Consider the following 20,420-nt stretch of genomic DNA (forward strand, 5'->3'; position numbering starts at 1 on the left):
GGTCGCCCCCAGGTGGCAAGGGTAAGGCAAGGGTAGTCAACAACGCGTCTGCCTCGCTGATCCTCAACTCCGGGGCCCCTGAGGGGTGTGTGCTCAGTCCCCTCCTGTATTCCCTGTTCACCCACAACTGCGTGGCCAAACACGACCTCAACACCATCATTAATTTTGCTGACGACACACAGGCAACGATGAGACAGCCAATAGGGAGGTGGTCAGAGAACTGGCAGTGTGGTGCCAGGACAACAACCTCTCAATGTGAGCAAGACAAAGGTGGTCGTGGACTACAGGAAAAGGTGGGCCAAACACCCCCAAATTCACATCGGCGTGGCTGCAGTGGAGCAGGTTGAGAGCTTCAAGTTCCTTGTTGTCCACATCACCAACAATCTATCATGGTCCAACCACACCAAGACAGTCGTGAAGAGGGGACGACCAAAACTCTTCCCCACCAGGAGAAAGAATTTTGCATGGGTCCTGAGATCCTCAAGAAGTTCTACAGCTACACCTTCGAGAGAACCTGACCGGTTGCATCACCGACTGGTATGGCAACTGCTCGGCATCTGATCGTAAGGCGCTACAGAGGATAGTGCGTACTAGAGGTCGACCGATCTTTAATAGGCATGGTCGATTTAATTAGGGCCGATTCTCAAGTTTTCATAACAATCGGTAATCTGCATTTTTGGACACCCATTGCATTCCACAAGGAAACTGCGTGGCAGTTTGACCACCTGTTACGCGAGTGCAGCAAGGAGCCAATCTAAATTGCTAGCTAGCATTAAACTTATCTTATAAAAAAAACTATCAATCTTCACATAATCACTAGTTAACTACATATGGTTGATATCACTGGGTTAACTACACTTCTCTTGCGTTCATTGCACGCAGAGTCAAGGTATATGCAAAAGTTTGAGCCGCCTGGCTTGTTGCAAACTAATTTCCCAGAATTTTACATAATTATTACATAACATTGAAGTTTGTGCAATGGAACAGCAATATTTAGACTTCGGTTTGCCGCCTGTTCGATAAAATACGGATCGGTTCCGTATTTCACTGAAAGAATAAACGTTTTGTTTCCGGATTTGACCATATTAATGACCTAAGGCTCGTATTTCTGTGTGTTATATTATAATTAAGTCTATGATTTGATAGAGCAGTCTGAGCGGTGGTAGGCAGCAGCAGGCTCGTAAGCATTCATTCAAACTTTACTGCGTTTGCCAGCAGCTCTTAGCAATGCTTGCTTCAAAGCGCTGTTTATGACTTCAAGCCTGTCAACTCCTGAGATTAGGCTGGCAATACTAAAGTGTCTAGTAGAACATCCAAGAGTCAAAGGTATCTGAAATACAAATGGTATAGAGAGAGATAGTTGACGCATCATAATTCATATAACAACTACAACCTAAAACTTCTTTACTGGGAATATTGAACCACCAGCTTTCATATGTTCTCATGTTCTGCGCAACATTAGCTTTTTTACATGGCACATATTGCACTTTTACTTTCTTCTCCAACGCAGTACTTTTGCATTATTTAAACCAAATTTAGCATGTTTCATTATTTGAGGCTAAATAGATTTTATTTATGTATTATACTAAGTTAAAATAAATGTTCATTGTTTATTCAGTATTGTTGTAATTGTCATTATTACAAATATATATATATATATATATAAAAAATGGGCCGATTTTTAATCGATATCGTCTTTTTCTGGTCCTCCAATCATCGGTATCGGCGATGAAAAATCATAATCGGTCGACCTCTAGTGCGTACGGCCCAGTACATCACTGGGGCCAAGCTTCCTGCAATCCAGGACCTATATAATGGGCAGTGTCAGAGGAAAGCCCATGAAATTGTCAGAGACTCGAGTCACCCAAGTCATAGACTGTTTCCTCTGCTACCACACGACAAGCAGTACCGAAGCGTCAAATCTAGGACCAAAAGGCTCCCTATCTCCCATCCATAAGTAAGCTGAACAATTAATCAAATGGCCACCGGACTATTGCTTTGACCCCCCCCCCCTCCATTTTGTTTTTACACTGCTGCTACTCGCTGTTTATTATCTATGCATAGTCACTTCACCCCTACCTACATGTACACATGACCTCTAACCTGCACACTGACTCGGCACCGGTGATCCCTGTATATTGCCTCGTTATTGTTGTTTTTTCAATTATTTTTTACTTTAGTTTATTTGGTGAATCTTTTCTTAACTCTTCTTGAACTGCACTGTTGGTTAAGGGCTTGTAAGAACGTGAAATGCGTAAAGGTCTAAACTTGCTGTATTCGGCACGAGACAAATTTAGATTTGAACTCCTTCAGCACTGTCACCTGTGGAAACCAACTGCTGTATCCAAGTTGTTTGTGTGTGTGTCTGACTGCGTGTCCATAATTTGTCGCTGTGGCGATCCAAACGGACATCCCATTCTGCCCCCATGGCACTCGTCAATCCAGAACAGCTGACCAGGCTGAATGGACCTTCAAGGCTTTACCCTCTTTAGCTAAGCCATGTCTGCTGTAAATCTGGTGCGCTAGAGTGGACACACCACTTGGAGAAATCACCATCTGCCGCTTTCTCAGGATATATTTATTTAATCAAGCATTTGCTACAGGCGTTTCTGAGAACTAAACATTATTTAGGTCACTAAGTTACTCTAGTAGGCCTAATTGGCACAGTTCAGTGAGACATGGGGCTGGGGTTTTTTTGTTCAGTCATGTGGTGAGGAGACTGTCAGGTGGTCACCTCTCTGATCCCCAGAGTTGCCTAGTGACATGTGCCCACGCCACCAGAGAGAGTATCCCCTATCCCCCACCGTCAAAGACCCTGACATCAGAGAACAGATATCGCTAGCTTAGTATTTTAGAGAGAGCCTGACTACTGGCCGACAACCTTCTTGTGAAGACTGCAGAGAAATAAGAGTAGAATCCTCTGATGCAGTGGCTGGACCTGGACTTGCTAACCAGACAGTCTGCTATTTTACATGCTGGATGGTTATTACAATGTTGTCTTTGCAATGGAGATGTGTACATAAGAACCCCTCCCCCCTGCAGAAACACTACACACCCACGTACTCCACTTCTTAGTGCAAGCCGGGAGGCTGGCTTGGGAGATGCAGCTTTGTCTAGTCTCTCTCCCTACCTCACTTTCTCCCGCTTCCACTTAAACTCTTGATGTGGTGCCAGGTCCTGACGCCTCCGAATCAGAGGCTGTGCTCTCTCATCCACAGAGAAATAACACTGGCTGTGTTTTGAACTGACACCAGGGCTTGGCTGCATAGTAACTCAGATCGGGGAGCTGAAGTGGTCACACTGCATACAGTCATGATAAGTCCATATTCACATAGTAGCATGTAGCCCTTTACACTCGTACCCGTATACTGGTTGAAATGGCAGATTTGGACATGGATACGCGCCTAAATTGGAACGTAGTGGCGCTACAGTAGCATGCTATACGTGACGTCAGAGCTCTGGCTCTGTGCTTCACCGCAATGGATGGGATTTGACTGTCAGCTGTTCTGAATTTTAGCACCATGCATGTGACAAGTTCAAATCAAATCAAATGTATTTGTCACATACACATGGTTAGCAGATGTTAATGCGAGTGTAGCGAAATGCTTGTGCTTCTAGTTCCGACAATGCAGTAATAACCAACAAGTAATCTAGCTAACAATTTCCAAAATTACTACCTTATAGACACAAGTGTAAGGGGATAAAGAATATGTACGTAAAGATATATGAATGAGTGATGGTACAGAGCGGCATAGGCAAGATACAGTAGATGGTATTGAGTACAGTATATACATATGAGATGAGTATGTAAACAAAGTGGCATAATTAAAGTGGCTAGTGATACATGTATTACATAAAGATGCAGTAGATGATATAGAGTACAGTATATACGTATACATATGGGATGAATAATGTAGGGTTTGTAAACATTATATTAGGTAGCATTGTTTAAAGTGGCTAGTGATATATTTTACATCATTTCCCATCAATTCCCATTATTAAAGTGGCTGGAGTTGAGTTTGTGTGTTGGCAGCAGCCACTCAATGTTAGTGGTGGCTGTTTAACAGTCTGTGTCAGTGGCACTGTATTGTCCTCAAAGCGGGCAAAAAAGTTATTTAGTCTGCGTGGGAGCAAGACATCCTGGTCCGTGACGGGGCTGGTTTTCTTTTTGTAATCCGTGATTGACTGTAGACGCTGCCACATACCTCTTGTGTCTGAGCCGTTGAATTGAGATTCTACTTTGTCTCTATACGCTTAGCTTGTTTGATTGCCTTGCGGAGGGAATAGCTACACTGTTTGTATTCGGTCATGTTTCCGGTCACCTTGCCCTGATTAAAAGCAGTGGTTCGCGCTTTCAGTTTCACGCGAATGCTGCCATCAATCCACGGTTTCTGGTTTGGGAATGTTTTAATTGTTTCTATGGGAACGACATCTTCAACGCACGTTCTAATGAACTTGCTCACCGAATCAGCGTATTCGTCAATGTTGTTGTTTGATGCAATACGAAACATATCCCAGTCCACGTGATGGAAGCAGTCTTGGAGTGTGGAATCAGATTGGTCGGCCCAGCGTTGAACAGACCTCAGCGCGGGAGCTTCTTGTTTTAGCTTCTGTCTGTAGGCAGGGATCAACAAAATGGAGTCGTGGTCAGCTTTTCCGAAAGGAGAGCGGGGCAGGGCCTTATATGCCTCACGGAAGTCAGAATAGCAATGATCCAAGGTTTTTCCAGCCCTGGTTGCGCAATCGATATGCTGATACACTTTAGGGAGTCTTTTTTTCAGATTAGCCTTGTTAAAATCCCCAGCTACAATGAATGCAACCTCAGCATATATGGATTCCAGTTTGCAAAGAGTCAAATAAAGTTAGTTCAGAGCCATCGATGTGTCTGCTTGGGGGGGAATATATACGGCTGTGATTATAATCAAAGAGAATTCCCTTGGTAGATAATGCGGTCGACATTTGATTGTGAGGAATTCTAAATCAGGTGAACAGAAGGACTTGAGTTCCTGTATGTTGTTGTGGCCACACCACGTCTCGTTAACCATGAAGCATACGCCCCCGCCCCTCTTCTTACCAGAAAGATATTTGTTTTTGTCGGCGCGATGCGTGGAGAAACCAGCTGGTTGCACCGACTCCGATAGAGTCTCTCCAGTGAGCCATGTTTCCGTGAAGCAGAGAACGTTACAGTCTCTGATGTCCCTCTGGAATGCTACCCTTGCTCGGATTTCATCAACCTTGTTGTCAAGAGACTGGACATTGGCGAGAAGAATGCTAGGGAGTGGTGCACGATGTGCCTGTCTCAGGAGTCTGACCAGAAGACCGCTTCGTTTCCACCTTTTACAAAGTCATTTTTTTTGGGTCGCTGGCTAGGATCCATTCCGTTGTCCTGGGTGAAAGGCAGAACACAGGATCCGCTTTGTGAAAGTCATATTCTTGGTCATACTGATGGTGAGTCGACGCTGCTCTTATATTCAGTAGTTCTTCTCGACTGTATGTAATGAAACCTAAGATGACCTGGGGTACCAATGTAAGAAATAACACGTAAAAAAAACAAAAAACTGCATAGTTTCCTAGGAACGCGAAGCGAGGCGGCCATCTCCGTCGGCGCCGGAAGTACTTGCCCTCATCCCTCCTGCTAATTGGGCCAACGTCTGCAAATCATTTTTTGTCTGAAGGAAATGCTGTAAATTACGAGGACTATATATTTTAAAAGATGAGACATTGAGGATTATAACAAATACCGCTTTGATGTCATACAAGCAAGCCAAGCAATTGTATCCAAATGTGCACTTTACATTTCCACATAAAATGTCACGTTACAAGACTACTTGGCGTTCTACCCTGGGTTGTTCCGAACAGAATAAACACCTATGTTGTATTGTGAAGAACATTTTGCAACGGACCACACCTGAATGCAAGCGACTCCGTTCTTTGTGCACCAAAATGACGATCTGCTTTTCTGAATTGATTTGTGAAAGCCTAACCCTGTAAAATCGGATTTGGTCATTTATCTAGTCATGTTGACAATGGAACACGCTTCCAGATGTTTGCCTGACCCTGATTGCGATTTATAATGGACCATTTTTGGATTGCGTTAACAACAGTAATTGTGTGATGGCGGGGATGCAGGGCTGTGTTCCAAACTAAACAACTACAAGTGTGCTTGCTCTAGTTCCTCAACGGCACAGCTAGGAGAGCTCCAAAAGCCCCCTAGAGTTGAAGACCCTTTTTCTGAGTCAACTGTGCACACTTTGGAGAGGTGTGTGGCGACTTGGAAACACCAGTTAGACCTCTCACTCAAACCCCCTGTGATTTGTTTGGTCTTATGTTGCATGTACCTCACATTTCCCAGGAATGTTCTGTGATTTGTTTGGTCTTATGTTGCATGTACCTCACATTTCCCAGGAATGTTCTGTGATTTGTTTGGTCTTATGTTGTATGTACCTCACATTTCCCAGGAATGTTCTTATGTTACTGAATGTATCCAGGGTGTTTTTTTCCGGTTTCGTTATCAACAAATCCTGCGACATGTAAAAGGCACACAACATCATAATGTTTGGATTTTGTCTTGTCTGGTGAGCTGCTGTTCTCACCTTTTTAGTCTACTTTTCCCATGATCTTCAAACTGTTAATTTCTAATTGCTACCGTGGTTATGAAAACTCTTACCATATTTCTTCTGTAAGAAACAGTTCAGTTTAGCCCTATCCATAAAAGCCAATTCCCTGGAGTGTCAGGGGTTAAAGATGAGACCGTCTTCCCACCAGGAGTCTGTCGAGCTAGAGCACAACCAGTGAAGAGTGGATGACGGAATGAAATGGAGGAACCCTGCCTAGATAAAGGTCATTTCCCAAGCCCTATAGTGTACTGGGAAACCCTCCTTCCTGGGGGGCATTGAGGGTTTACAGGGTTGACCCCATGCCCGGATGCCTGTGTCCCCAGAGAGCTGATGGCCAGTATGGGGCGCTATTCAGGACATATTTACAGATGCAGTATGTCACTAGCCGGAGAGAGTGGCTCAGTCATGTTCCATTGAGAACTGTGTGAGAGCGAGTCAGGCAGGAAGGGTGGGTGAGAGAGAACACTATTTGAGTTAGTAATATTCTCAATAGCACAAACAGTCTTAAGGTCTAAGCACATCTGTTCAGTCACACGGAAATAACCTCAGTGCAAGGCATGTTGAAACAGCAACATTGTCCTCCAACTGCTCCTATAAAGACGAGGAACGTCGACCAATCAAGCGTCCTTCCAGGAAAAGTTAAGCACATTATGGGTGCGTCCCAAATAGCACCCTGTCCCGTAGAACACTATGAGCCCTGGTCAAAAGTAGTGCACTATATGGGGACTAGGGTGCCATTTAGGACTTAGTGTATTTTCCCACGGTTCCCAAAAGGTGCATCGACTCCCCCCTCCACCTCCCCTAACCAGCGTTTTTATAGCGTCCCCCAGCTGTGCTGCCCTGCTGCAGCCCTCCATTCAGCCCTGGATCTGCCCTGCTGCATCTCTCCATTCAGCCCTGGATCTGCCCTGCTGCATCTCTCCATTCAGCCCTGGATCTGCCCTGCTGCATCTCTCCATTCAGCCCTGGATCTGCCCTGCTGCATCTCTCCATTCAGCCCTGAATCTGCCCTGCTGCAGCCCTCCATTCAGCCCTGGATCTGCCCTGCTGCATCTCTCCATTCAGCCCTGGATCTGCCCTGCTGCATCTCTCCATTCAGCCCTGGATCTGCTCTGCTGCAGCCCTGGATCTGCCCTGCTGCAGCCCTCCATTCAGCCCTGGATCTGCCCTGCTGCAGCCCTCCATTCAGCCCTGGATCTGCCCTGCTGCAGCCCTCCATTCAGCCCTGGATCTGCCCTGCTGCATCTCTCCATTCAGCCCTGGATCTGCCCTGCTGCATCTCTCCATTCAGCCCTGGATCTGCCCTGCTGCATCTCTCCATTCAGCCCTGGATCTGCCCTGCTGCATCTCTCCATTCAGCCCTGGATCTGCCCTGCTGCATCTCTCCATTCAGCCCTGGATCTGCCCTGCTGCATCTCTCCATTCAGCCCTGGATCTGCCCTGCTGCATCTCTCCATTCAGCCCTGGATCTGCCCTGCTGCAGCCCTGGATCTGCCCTGCTGCAGCCCTCCATTCAGCCCTGGATCTGCCCTGCTGCAGCCCTCCATTCAGCCCTGGATCTGCCCTGCTGCATCCCTCCATTCAGCCCTGGATCTGCCCTGCTGCATCTCTCCATTCAGCCCTGGATCTGCCCTGCTGCAGCCCTGGATCTGCCCTGCTGCAGCCCTGGATCTGCCCTGCTGCAGCCCTCCATTCAGCCCTGGATCTGCCCTGCTGCACCTCTCCATTCAGCCCTGGATCTGCCCTGCTGCATCTCTCCATTCAGCCCTGGATCTGCCCTGCTGCAGCCCTCCATTCTGCCCTGCTGCAGCCCTCCATTCAGCCCTGGATCTGCCCTGCTGCAGCCCTCCATTCAGCCCTGGATCTGCCCTGCGCTGGATAATCCCTCCGCTGTACTGTAATTCCTGCCCCTGTGGCTGATTTTTACCAATGTGTTCACAGCAGGCTTTAGGCCCCAACAGATCAAAGCCAAACATGAAACGACGAACGCTTTAACCATCCTCAATTACATCAAGCAGGGGGAGGGGAAGAGTGAGAGAGAGCTTCTGTTTTTAAAGCAATATAGCAGACACTCTGACACCAGCCAGTGTTTCAAACTCTAACCTGCGCCCGCCTTCTGGCTGGGCTCTCTCTCTTGATTGGGTGGTCTAATTAGCACTAACATTTCACCTCCTGTTGGAGACAACATTAATCAGAGGGGTTACGCTAACGAGCAAAGCACTGGGTTGGTACGGCGGTCGGAAAACATTCTCTTACGTTAATTGGAGGTTGATTAAACGTTGCTGGAGGAGCCCCCGCTGATTGTCCAAGGTTGAAGTCATCAAACGAGAAGCTGCCGCTATCATAAAACAAGCCCAAAATGAAAAATACATCTGAAGAAGGAAATAGTCATGTGTATTTGGTTAGGAAATAAACTAGCTAGAGCAGGTACTTGTGACTGATAGATATTCCAGGTAGCCCACGCCACTACTCAGCTGTTGTTCCCTTGGGGCTCTGTACTTCCAGGTTATTGCTGTAGTAGTAAATGTGCAGCTGGATAATTATGTGTTTTCTTAACTGCTGCTGAAAGGTACCTGCGTTGTGTAGGCTCCACTAGAGGCACCTGCTCAGTAAAGACTAGGGACCATAACAGTAAAGCAACAGTTGGGCATGTTGGAATGGGCCCCGCTCCCACAGAAGGGCCAGCTCTGTGCCACATTATATGCTATGGAGAGAGTCTGGCCCTTTTGTCCTGAGTGCTGCCATTTTATTCTTGTCACCTTCTACCTTGTTACACACAACCTAATGGCATCCTGTCATTACACACCACAGCTCCAAGTGTGTGTGTGTGTGTGTGTGTGTGTGTGTGTGTGTGTGTGTGTGTGTGTGTGTGTGTGTGTGTGTGTGTGTGTGTGTGTTCGCTCTCCCAGGGCCGTTGCTGGCTCATAGAATTTGTATAGACCTCCCACTGTTTCTGCTGTCTGATTAACGCTGACAAATGTTTTATTCCATCTTAACACGGCCCTTATAACCATAGAAATACTAGAATGGTAAAAAGCACAATGTAATTCAGTTCTATGCATGTAAACACCTCTGCTGCTCACCCGTTTCCTTTGACCTTTGATATGATCTCATTAGCAGCCATACAGGTTATCTTAATGAAGCGTAGGCTGTTATCTGTCTATGGACCATTATACTGGTCCAGTATCATCGTAAGCATCTTAGTCATGGTGATCATAGTGGATGAATGATCTCGGGTGTCGACGTTATGATGAATGATCTCGGGTGTCGACGTTATGATGAATGATCTCGGGTGTCGACGTTATGATGAATGATCTCTGGTGTCGACGTTATGATGAATGATCTCTGGTGTCGACGTTATGATGAATGATCTCTGGTGTCGACGTTATGATGAATGATCTCTGGTGTCGACGTTATGATGAATGATCTCTGGTGTCGACGTTATGATGAATGATCTCTGGTGTCGACGTTATGATGAATGATCTCTGGTGTCGACGTTATGATGAATGATCTCTGGTGTCGACGTTATGATGAATGATTTCTGGTGTCGACGTTATGATGAATGATCTCTGGTGTCGACGTTATGATGAATGATCTCTGGTGTCGACGTTATGATGAATGATCTATGGCGGGGTTTCCCGAGCTCTGTCCTGGGGACCCTAAGGGGTGCACGTTTTGGTTTCTGCCGTAGCACGACACAGCTGATTTCAAATAACCAACTGATAATCGAGCTTTAATTTGAACCAGCTGCGTAGTGTTAGGGCAAAAACCAAAATGTTCACCCCTTAGGTTCCCCAGGAAGGAGTTTTGGAAACTCTGACCTATGGTTTTGGAAGTCTTCTCTGGTTGATTTGAATGGGGTACAAGTACTCCCTCTGCTGGTTCTTCAGTCAAGTACTGGAAGAGGATACCTCTTCTCAGAATGAACATCAAGGATGTTTCTAAAACTATCTGTGTTCTCACATGTTGGTCACATCTATGGTTATAAGGGGCGGCAGGTAGCCTAGTGGTTAGAGCGTTGGACTGGTAACCGAAAGGTTCAAGATCGAATCCCCGAGCTGACAAGGTTCTGCCCCTGAACAAGGCAAGAATTTGTTCTTAACTGACTTGCCTAGTAAAGTAAAGGTAAAAATAATAATAATGTTCTTGACACCCCTTATAGAACCATGTTTAGGGTACAGATTCCTGTTCTCTTGGCTCTTCTTTCAGTGGCTGATTCATTGCTTTGGCGTAGTGTCTGTGTCCTGTCAGTGTCCTGTCAGTGTCCTGTCAGTGTCCTGTCGGTGTCCTGCCAGTTTATCCAGTTTATCAAGAGCACTGTCAGCCGTTGTCAGATTGACTCGTCCTCTGAATGGAGTTCACAGGCAGGCCGGGTCTATTCCTGTTCTAACGGAGTGCACTCACTTCCTGTTGGTGTCAGTGGAGGCGGTCCAGTCTCTCAAACGGTCGCCTCTCCTGGGGAACAGGAGACAGAATGTGGTCGACTTCAAAAGGAGGGGATGGCATGTAGGTTATGCTAGGCTATTTTCCACCAGGTGATAGATAGGTTTGGTGTGTGTGTGTGTGTGTGGTGTGTGTGTGTGTGTTTCTGTTAGACAACCTTCCTACTGTAATCTCCTATAAGAGTGAGGGACACTGACCGTGAACTCAGTCATGCATTTCTCTAAATGCATGGCATTAAATGCATGCATTTCTCTAAATGCATGGCTGTGAGTGAACTCATTCAGGTTCAACTTTGTCTGCGTACCTGTGCAAGGTGAATGTGTCCTGTTCTAGACTGTCACATAGACCATCACTGTGATCACCCAAGAGGCTAACGAAACAACATGGCTGGGATGGAGCTTTTCCACTGTTCCCCTGGCCTGCACTCCTCCCTGCTCCCTCACTCCTTCTCCTCTAGCCTGCACTCCTCCCTGCCCCCTCACTCCTTCTCCTCTAGCCTGCACTCCTCCCTGCCCCCTCACTCCTTCTCCTCTAGCCTGCACTCCTCCCTGCCCCCTCACTCCTTCTCCTCTAGCCTGCACTCCTCCCTGCCCCCTCACTCCTTCTCCTCTAGCCTGCACTCCTCCCTGCCCCCTCACTCCTTCTCCTCTAGCCTGCACTCCTCCCTGCCCCCTCACTCCTTCTCCTCTAGCCTGCACTCCTCCCTGCCCCTCACTCCTTCTCCCTAGCCTGCACTCCTCCCTGCTCCCTCACTCCTTCTCCTCTAGCCTGCACTCCTCCCTGCTCCCTCACTCCTTCTCCTCTAGCCTGCACTCCTCCCCTGCTCCTCCTCCCTGCTCCCTCACTCCTTCTCCTCTAGCCTGCACTCCTCCCTGCTCCCTCCTAGCCTGCACTCCTCCCTGCCCCCTCACTCCTGCTCCCTCACTCCTTCTCCTCTAGCCTGCACTCCTCCCTGCTCCCTCACCCTTCTCCTCTAGCCCTCCCTGCTCCCTCACTCCTTCTCCTCTAGCCTGCACTCCTCCCTGCTCCCTCACTCCTTCTCCTAGCCTGCAGCCTGCACTCCCTCCCTGCCTGCCCCTCACTGCCCCCTTCTCCTTCTCCTCTAGCCTGCACTCCTCCCTGCCCCCTCACTCCTTCTCCTCTAGCCTGCACTCCTCCCTGCCCCCTCACTCCTTCTCCTCTAGCCTGCACTCCTCCCTGCCCCTCACTCCTTCTCCTCTAGCCTGCACTCCTCCCTGCCCCCTCACTCCTTCTCCTCTAGCCTGCACTCCTCCCTGCTCCCCTCACTCCTTCTCCCTAGCCTGCACTCCTCCCTGCCCCCTCACTCCTTCTCCTCTAGCCTGCACTCCTCCCTGCCCCCTCACTCCTTCTCCTCTAGCCTGCACTCCTCCCTGCCCCTCACTCCTTCTCCTCTAGCCTGCACTCCTCCCTGCCCCCTCACTCCTTCTCCTCTAGCCTGCACTCCTCCCTGCTCCCTCACTCCTTCTCCTCTAGCCTGCACTCCTCCCTGCTCCCTCACTCCTTCTCCTCTAGCCTGCACTCCTCCCTGCCCCCTCACTCCTGCTCCCTCACTCCTTCTCCTCTAGCCTGCACTCCTCCCTGCTCCCTCACTCCTTCTCCTCTAGCCTGCACTCCTCCCTGCTCCCTCACTCCTTCTCCTCTAGCCTGCACTCCTCCCTGCTCCCTCACTCCTTCTCCTCTAGCCTGCACTCCTCCCTGCTCCCTCACTCCTTCTCCCCTGGCCTGCACTCATCCCTGCCCCCTCACTCCTTCTCCTCTAGCCTGCACTCCTCCCTGCCCCCTCACTCCTTCTCCTCTAGCCTGCACTCCTCCCTGCCCCCTCACTCCTTCTCCCCTGGCCTGCACTCCTCCTCTCCCTCACTCCTTCTCCTCTAGCCTGCACTCCTCCTCTCCCTCACTCCTTCTCCTCTAGCCTGCACTCCTCCTCTCCCTCACTCCTTCTCCTCTAGCCTGCACTCCTCCCTGCTCCCTCACTCCTTCTCTAGCCTGCACTCCTCCCTGCTCCCTCACTCCTTCTCCTCTAGCCTGCACTCCTCCCTGCTCCCTCACTCCTTCTCCTCTAGCCTGCACTCCTCCCTGCCCCCTCACTCCTTCTCCTCTAGCCTGCACTCCTCCCTGCCCCCTCACTCCTTCTCCTCTAGCCTGCACTCCTCCCTGCTCCCTCACTCCTTCTCCTCTAGCCTGCACTCCTCCCTGCTCCCTCACTCCTTCTCCTCTAGCCTGCACTCCTCCCTTCTCCCTCACTCCTTCTCCTCTAGCCTGCACTCCTCCCTGCTCCCTCACTCCTTCTCCTCTAGCCTGCACTCCTCCCTGCCCCCTCACTCCTTCTCCTCTAGCCTGCACTCCTCCCTGCCCCCTCACTCCTTCTCCTCTAGCCTGCACTCCTCCCTGCTCCCTCACTCCTTCTCCTCTAGCCTGCACTCCTCCCTGCCCCCTCACTCCTTCTCCTCTAGCCTGCACTCCTCCCTGCTCCCTCACTCCTTCTCCCCTGGCCTGCACTCCTCCCTGCCCCCTCACTCCTTCTCCTCTAGCCTGCACTCCTCCCTGCTCCCTCACTCCTTCTCCTCTAGCCTGCACTCCTCCTCTCCCTCACTCAGTCCCTCACTCAGTCCCTCACTTGTCTTTCCAAACTCATTCTCATATTCAGGCCGTACATAATGAGCTTTCTGACACTTTGGCTTCAGAGTGAAGGCGTTGTCATGTTGGGTAACTTGGCTCCATCAGTTTCGGGTACAGAGTCCCTGTCATCTAACATGGCCTTATATTCTGATGTAGGCTCACACCCTCAACCTGGTCCCAGATCTGTTTGTGCTGCCAGTAGGAGTTGGCAAGACTGCACAAACAGGCCACATCATATCATGCTTGCGTGATAGACTTCTATAGTTTTGTGAATAACGGCAGGCTTCAAACAGCATGAACAAGCTGTCTGACACAAGCCGACAGTATGTTTACCAAGACGAGAGTTAAATTCCTCAGCACAGCATATTTAGATTTATTTTGATTAGGCTAAAGTTTCTGGGAACCACCAGATTCACTGTCGGTAGACCAGCAGCCTCGGATGATAAACAGCTCTAAACATAACAGTGCTGGACTTTCTCATTCTGAACAATGTTCCACAGCCGCCATCCAACTCCAAACTACTCCAATGGTTAAGAACAGTAGTTGGACTGGATTCTCCCATACGGAGCCAGGATTGTCGCTGCTTTCATATCATGACAGATGGGCTGTGTTCATTGGCTGTGTCAGAGGCTAGTGTGTGTGTGTGTGTGTGTGTGTGTGTGTGTGTGTGTGTGTGTGTGTGTGTGTGTGTGTGTGTGTGTGTGTGTGTGTGTGTGCGTCACATTGAGGCTCGGTAGTTAGTTATTGTAGAAGTTCCAAGGCCCGTGCTGTGAGCCAAAGCTTTCCTCTATTGTCTCCCCACCAAAATGCAACCATTTCATGCATCTCCCAGCATAAATGCTTTGTTTTATTTCTACCGTTATGAATAAAAGATGAAGGGGTTATTTCCACTTTATTTTGGTGAGCGTCAGCATTGCAATTGTCTGTGTGTATGAGATGGATAACTCTAATATCTCCTCTTTTCTCCCCCCTCTCTGCCCCCCTCCCCCTGTCTCTCGCCCGTTTCGTATCTCTCTCCTACAGAATGCCAAGCCCTTCTCCTCCTCAGACAGCCTAGTGAAGGTCCAGGAGGTAGCAAGCTGGCTTTTGGAAATGAACCAGGATCTGCTGTCGGGGGGCAGCAGGCGGGGCCTGGGGGGCCGGCGAGGGGGCCCGGGGGCCCAGCGAGGTAACGCCTCCTCCTCGGCCCGGACGCCCCAGGGCCAGCAGCCTGGAGAGGAGGCCGACGAGGAGGAGCACATGAACCGGGTGGTGGAGGACCAAGAACACCAGCAGTCCAGAGTCCAGCCTGCGGCCTCGGCAGGGGGGGAAGGAGTGGAAGAGCCGTGGACCTCCAGGCAGAATGGGCCCCAGGGAGATGGGGAGGATGGAGGAGGAGTACCCAACGAGGTGAACGGAGGAGTGACTAAGGGCGGCCGGTGGATGTGGGAGGCGGAGCGACGGCAACAGGGAGGGGATGACGAGGAGGAGGAGGAAGAGGAGAACAACAACAGTGGCAGCCAGCAGGGAGAGGAGGAGGAGGAAAGGACAGAGGGAGGAGCGAGAACGGGGAGGGATGAGGAGGACGAGGAGGAGATGGACCAGGACAGTGATGACTTTGAGCATTCGGAGGAGAGTGGGAGGGAGGAGGAAGAGGAGGAGGAGGGGGAAGATGGCCTCCACTCACCCTCCCTCAGGAGTGATGCGTCTGTCCCCAACAACAACCTGGACCAGTCCTCGGGGTGCCAACACCAAAGCTCACCCATCAAGAAGAAGGTAAGACCTGACCAGTGTTGATGTTTCACAGTATACCAGAACTTACTAGATACTAGAACCTTCAAAAACGCTTCTCTACGACAATTGTTACTTTCGTTCTTCTGTCAAATGTCTCACGCCATCTTCTGATTTGAGAGAGGATCAAGTCTGTATCAGTGCAGCCAACATCGCCTTATACCTAGTCCGCTTCCTCATTGCTACCTAGCCTGGTCCGCACTTCCTGGGAGTCTGGGCTGCTCATTGCTAGCTCTAGCCTGGCCTGAGGAACCAGTGCACTCCTGGGAGTCCTGGGAGTCTGGGCTGCATCACGTTAGCTCCCCACTCATACTGGCTCTAGCCTGGCCTGAGGAACCAGTGCACTCCCTGGGAGTCTGGGCTGCATCACGTTAGCTCCCCACTCATACTGGCTCTAGCCTGGCCTGAGGAACCAGTGCACTCCCTGGGAGTCTGGGCTGCATCACGTTAGCTCCCCACTCATACTGGCTCTAGCCTGCCCTGAGGAACCAGTGCACTCCCTGGGAGTCTGGGCTGCATCACGTTAGCTCCCCACTCATACTGGCTCTAGCCTGGCCTGAGGAACCAGTGCACCTCCTGGGAGTCTGGGCTGCATCACGTTAGCTCCCCACTCATACTGGCTCTAGCCTGGCCTGAGGAACCAGTGCACTCCCTGGGAGTCTGGGCTGCATCACGTTAGCTCCCCACTCATACTGGCTCTAGCCTGGCCTGAGGAACCAGTGCACTCCCTGGGAGTCTGGGCTGCATCACGTTAGCTCCCCACTCATACTGTCTCTAGCCTGGCCTGAGGAACCAGTGCACTCCCTGGGAGTCTGGGCTGCATCACGTTAGCTCCCCACTCATACTGGCTCTAGCCTGGCCTGAGGAACCAGTGCACTCCCTGGGAGTCTGGGCTGCATCACGTTAGCTCCCCACTCATACTGGCTCTAGCCTGGCCTGAGGAACCAGTGCACTCCTGGGAGTCTGGGCTGCATCACGTTAGCTCCCCACTCATATACTGGCCTGAGGAACCAGTCTAGCCTGGCCTGAGGAACCAGTGCACTCCCTGGGAGTCTGGGCTGCATCACGTTAGCTCCCCACTCATACTGGCTCTAGCCTGGCCTGAGGAACCAGTGCACTCCCTGGGAGTCTGGGCTGCATCACGTTAGCTCCCCACTCATACTGGCTCTAGCCTGGCCTGAGGAACCAGTGCACTCCCTGGGAGTCTGGGCTGCATCACGTTAGCTCCCCACTCATACTGGCCTCTGAGGAACCAGCCTGGGGCCTGAGGAACCAGTGCACTCACTGGGAGTCTGGGCTGCATCACGTTAGCTCCCCACTCATACTGGCTCTAGCCTGGCCTGAGGAACCAGTGCACTCTCCTGGGAGTCTGGGCTGCATCACGTTAGCTCCCCACCATACTGGCTCTAGCCTGGCCTGAGGAACCAGTGCACTCCTGGGATACTGTCTCTAGCCTGGCCTGAGGAACCAGTGCACTCCTGGGAGTCTGGGCTGCATCACGTTAGCTCCCCACTCATACTGGCTCTAGCCTGGCCTGAGGAACCAGTGCACTCCCTGGGAGTCTGGGCTGCATCACCACTTATGCTGAATAGAAGTTAACACCCGTGAATATTGCAAAATGGCAACAATGTCCATTACAGGCTAGAACAAGAAGATACTGGTAGCTTACAGCTTTGTAAGCTAAGTTTCCTTGCTAGCTTCCAGCTGATGCATACATCAGTTCACTACCCTAGTACCTTGTTGGCGATAATATGCAAACCATAATACATACTACTGCTGATTTCAAAGCTGATTGTCTCCAAAAAATGTATTCATTCATGTAATCTCCCTCGCCTCGTGTCTCTTCCAGTCAATATTGTCTTTGCTGGAGCCACAAACTGAGTGTGAATGACATCATGGGCCTTAAAGAGACAACGCACACATTTGATAAAATATTTTTCTTCTTCTATGCAAATGTTGTTGATCAGTACAATAAAATAAGTCCCGAATGGAAGGGTAACAGATTGTTTGTCATCTGTAGCCCTGTGAAATCAGCCAAAACAATCACTCAATGCGTGCACACACCTGTATTGTGACTAGGCCAAGGCTACATCTTGATTTCCCCAATTTATCAATAGAGATTTACCATTCAAATAAATTATTACCTTTCTGTTATGTAGTTAGATTGGTAAAAACAAAGTCAAATTGATTGTATAATCCAAATCTAACTATATTGCCTAGTTAAATAAAGAAAATATTGAACTCTTAAAGATCTGTCTGGATCAAGTAGCATTCTGTGAATGGCTAATAGGCCTTCTTTTTCCCCTTGGTATCATGCTGGTATCTAGTATTATGACACTGAACCTGGTGGCTGTATCAAAGACAAAATTCTGGTATCGTGACATCACTAACCTGTGGTCAGTTTGTTGTGTGTGTCCTAATGTGATGGTCTTAATGTACATAGAAACAGGTACAGTATTGTGTGAATAGGATCAAAGTAAGTTATGCTCCTTGCTTTTCCACATCCCTGAGAAGGTGACAATTAAGCAGCCCAGCTCTGTTTCAAAGCAGACATTTTCAGAAATGTGCAAAACCTCTAACAGCGTCTAATAATCTAGTGACCCTTGCCTCCAGGCATGACATGAGCAATTGTTGATACTGAACGTGATGTGATCCACAACTCTCGTAGTCCTTAACAGAACAGTACAGTATTGCTGTATTTATAATCCAATGGCTCCCTCTTGTGTTCAAAAGAAGTTCCTACATTTTTTAATTCATGGAGTTAATTTCTTGAATAAAAAGGCCTGCGATTTGGTCTTGAAATGCTATTTCACATACTCTCTACACTCTGCAAGCTGTACCCCATTTGTCATGCTGTATCTGTGGTCAACTTGCAATGCTACAGCAATGCGTTAATGCCATATCAAGCAATTCTAGCACATCGGCCTATTAACTTCAAAGAGAACATTTACAGTAGTCTGTAATAGGTGCTATGAGAAGGTCTACAACCCTCAACTCAACTCTGGACCTCTGAGCCAGTCCCACTGCGTTTTTTTTCTTTCATTTATTCCCCTCGAATCAGACTGATTTTAGACCTTGGACATCAGGTGGGTGCAATGAATTATCAGGTAGAACAGAAAACCAGCAGGCTCTGAACCTCGTACGGTAAGAGTTGAATACAGCTGATCTTCATAGATAGAATGTCTAGTAATTCCATTTCTATTTCTATACTCTACAATGCATAGGTCATACAGGGAGAATGTTATGTGCTGATTGACATTTGGCAGTAGCTGGCAACCTTTCTTGGGTTGCATGCCTGACCCGTGTCTGTGACATTCCCTCTTGGTAGAAGCAGCAAAGGTGCTGACTTCAAGAAGCCGTACCTTCTATTTTGAGGATCCATAAGTGAAGATGGAGTGTCTTGAAGGATTGTTCCCAGTGACACTTCTGTCGTTGTTGAGCACCACTGTGTTTACTTCAGCTGAGCTTTACTTCTACTCTAATTTCATATCAGGTTATGGGTCGTCAATCAACTGTTGTTGACTCAAATAATATTTCTGATTGCCAAAATCCCGACATATCTTAAGTCTTACAATGAGGCCCTTTTATCTACTTCCCATAGTCGGATGAACTCGTGTCATTTATGTCTCTGTCCAGTGTGAGGGAAGTTGGCGGGAGTTTTGCGAGCCAATGCTAAATAGCGTCAGCGTAATGACGAGTAGCTACCAGCGTTCTCTGGAGAAGTAGATCAGGTTATTGGCAATGAGGCCCTTACGTATCCATTTAAGCAGGCCTGTAGTACTTAAAGTCCAGCTCAGTCAGTTGAGAGAGGACCCAGCCCAGTGCTTGGCCGCCCACCTACTCTAGTGTGTCCTCGTCGAATCACATCTTGCTGTCTGTCTTGGCAACACGATCGACACAGTGCTGTGTTGGACTGACAGGTCATCCATTCCCCGCTGCTCTTCTCAAATCACCCAGGAAACCCGCGAAGGGAAATCTAGTCCGCCGCCCTCGGAAATCACTCTTTAATTAGTCCGGAGAAATAATGAACTGCAGTAAAGTGACAAACACTCGGCCCGCCTGGTAGCCTTGGACCCGGGGTAGCCCTCCGCTACAAGGACAGAGCCTCCCCTGAAAGACGAGGAGACCAGGCAGGCATTTTATTGGACTAGATTTATCACTCCAGAGAAGGACAAATGTGTGCCATCGAACCCCCCCTCTGTTTTGTCCTCGGGCAAGTGTCAAGTGGGCTGGAGCTTGGTTTGGAGCTCACTGTGCCTCCCCCGGGCAGCCCTGGGCCTCGTTCCGTAGGCCAACGTTCTGGAACGCTGCAGATGGAAGTTAATACCATGAATAGAGCTGACATGATTCCTTATTCTGCAAGTCAATAGAGGCATGTTTGTTCTATGCAACATATGTAACTTAGGCTCGGCCGCGTGGCGCTTCCCTTCAGGCAGTCCTGGAGTCTGTCTCGTTGTGCCGAGCCATGTGGCTCTGTTCACCTTTCACACGTGCCACGTTTTTTTTTTTGCCATACCAACCCACCCCCTTCTCTCCTGTGAGCGTGAGCGTGATCGAGCTGTAGCAGTCAAACACCTTGGAGAGATGGAGAGAGAGAAGGGGGAGGGAGAGCTACTGTAGCAGCGAATCCATTCACATCCGAGCGAGTCACAAGTGGGGGAGCTGTGACAGTAACACTTGTCAACAACAGGGAAGTGGCCCGTCTGTCTCACTGTTACTGAACAGCTCTAGAACTAACTGCTCCTCATCCTCCAGTCCAGCCTGACCAGTTGTCTTCCTCCTGCAATGGGGAATCGCACCATGAAGAAGGTGGCGCTGCTACTGGTGAGTGAGTGAGTGAGTGAGTGAGTGAGTGAGTGAGTGAGTGAGTGAGTGTGTTTCTCTAGGTTGGTTTTCTCGAGACGGCTGGTTGTGCTTGACTTATACACAGCTAACATTGTCCTGAAATAC

The 20,420-nt window shown here is 49.4% G+C and overlaps 1 protein-coding gene across 1 annotated transcript in view; it reads left to right on the forward strand.

Moving 5' to 3' along the window:
* Positions 1-17,474, forward strand: part of LOC127905985 (F-box/WD repeat-containing protein 7-like) — a 96,489-nt gene extending 79,015 nt beyond the window's left edge. Inside the window, exons 3-4 of the mRNA XM_052486718.1 lie at positions 14,724-15,455; positions 17,320-17,474. Coding sequence (XP_052342678.1) covers positions 14,793-15,455; positions 17,320-17,361 — 705 coding nt within the window. The 5' untranslated portion in view covers positions 14,724-14,792 and the 3' untranslated portion in view covers positions 17,362-17,474. The remainder of the gene's footprint in view (positions 1-14,723; positions 15,456-17,319) is intronic.
* The last annotated feature ends 2,946 nt before the right edge of the window (positions 17,475-20,420 follow it).

This window comes from Oncorhynchus keta, chromosome 29 (assembly GCF_023373465.1).
Source record: "Oncorhynchus keta strain PuntledgeMale-10-30-2019 chromosome 29, Oket_V2, whole genome shotgun sequence".
NCBI classification, from domain to species: domain Eukaryota; kingdom Metazoa; phylum Chordata; class Actinopteri; order Salmoniformes; family Salmonidae; genus Oncorhynchus; species Oncorhynchus keta.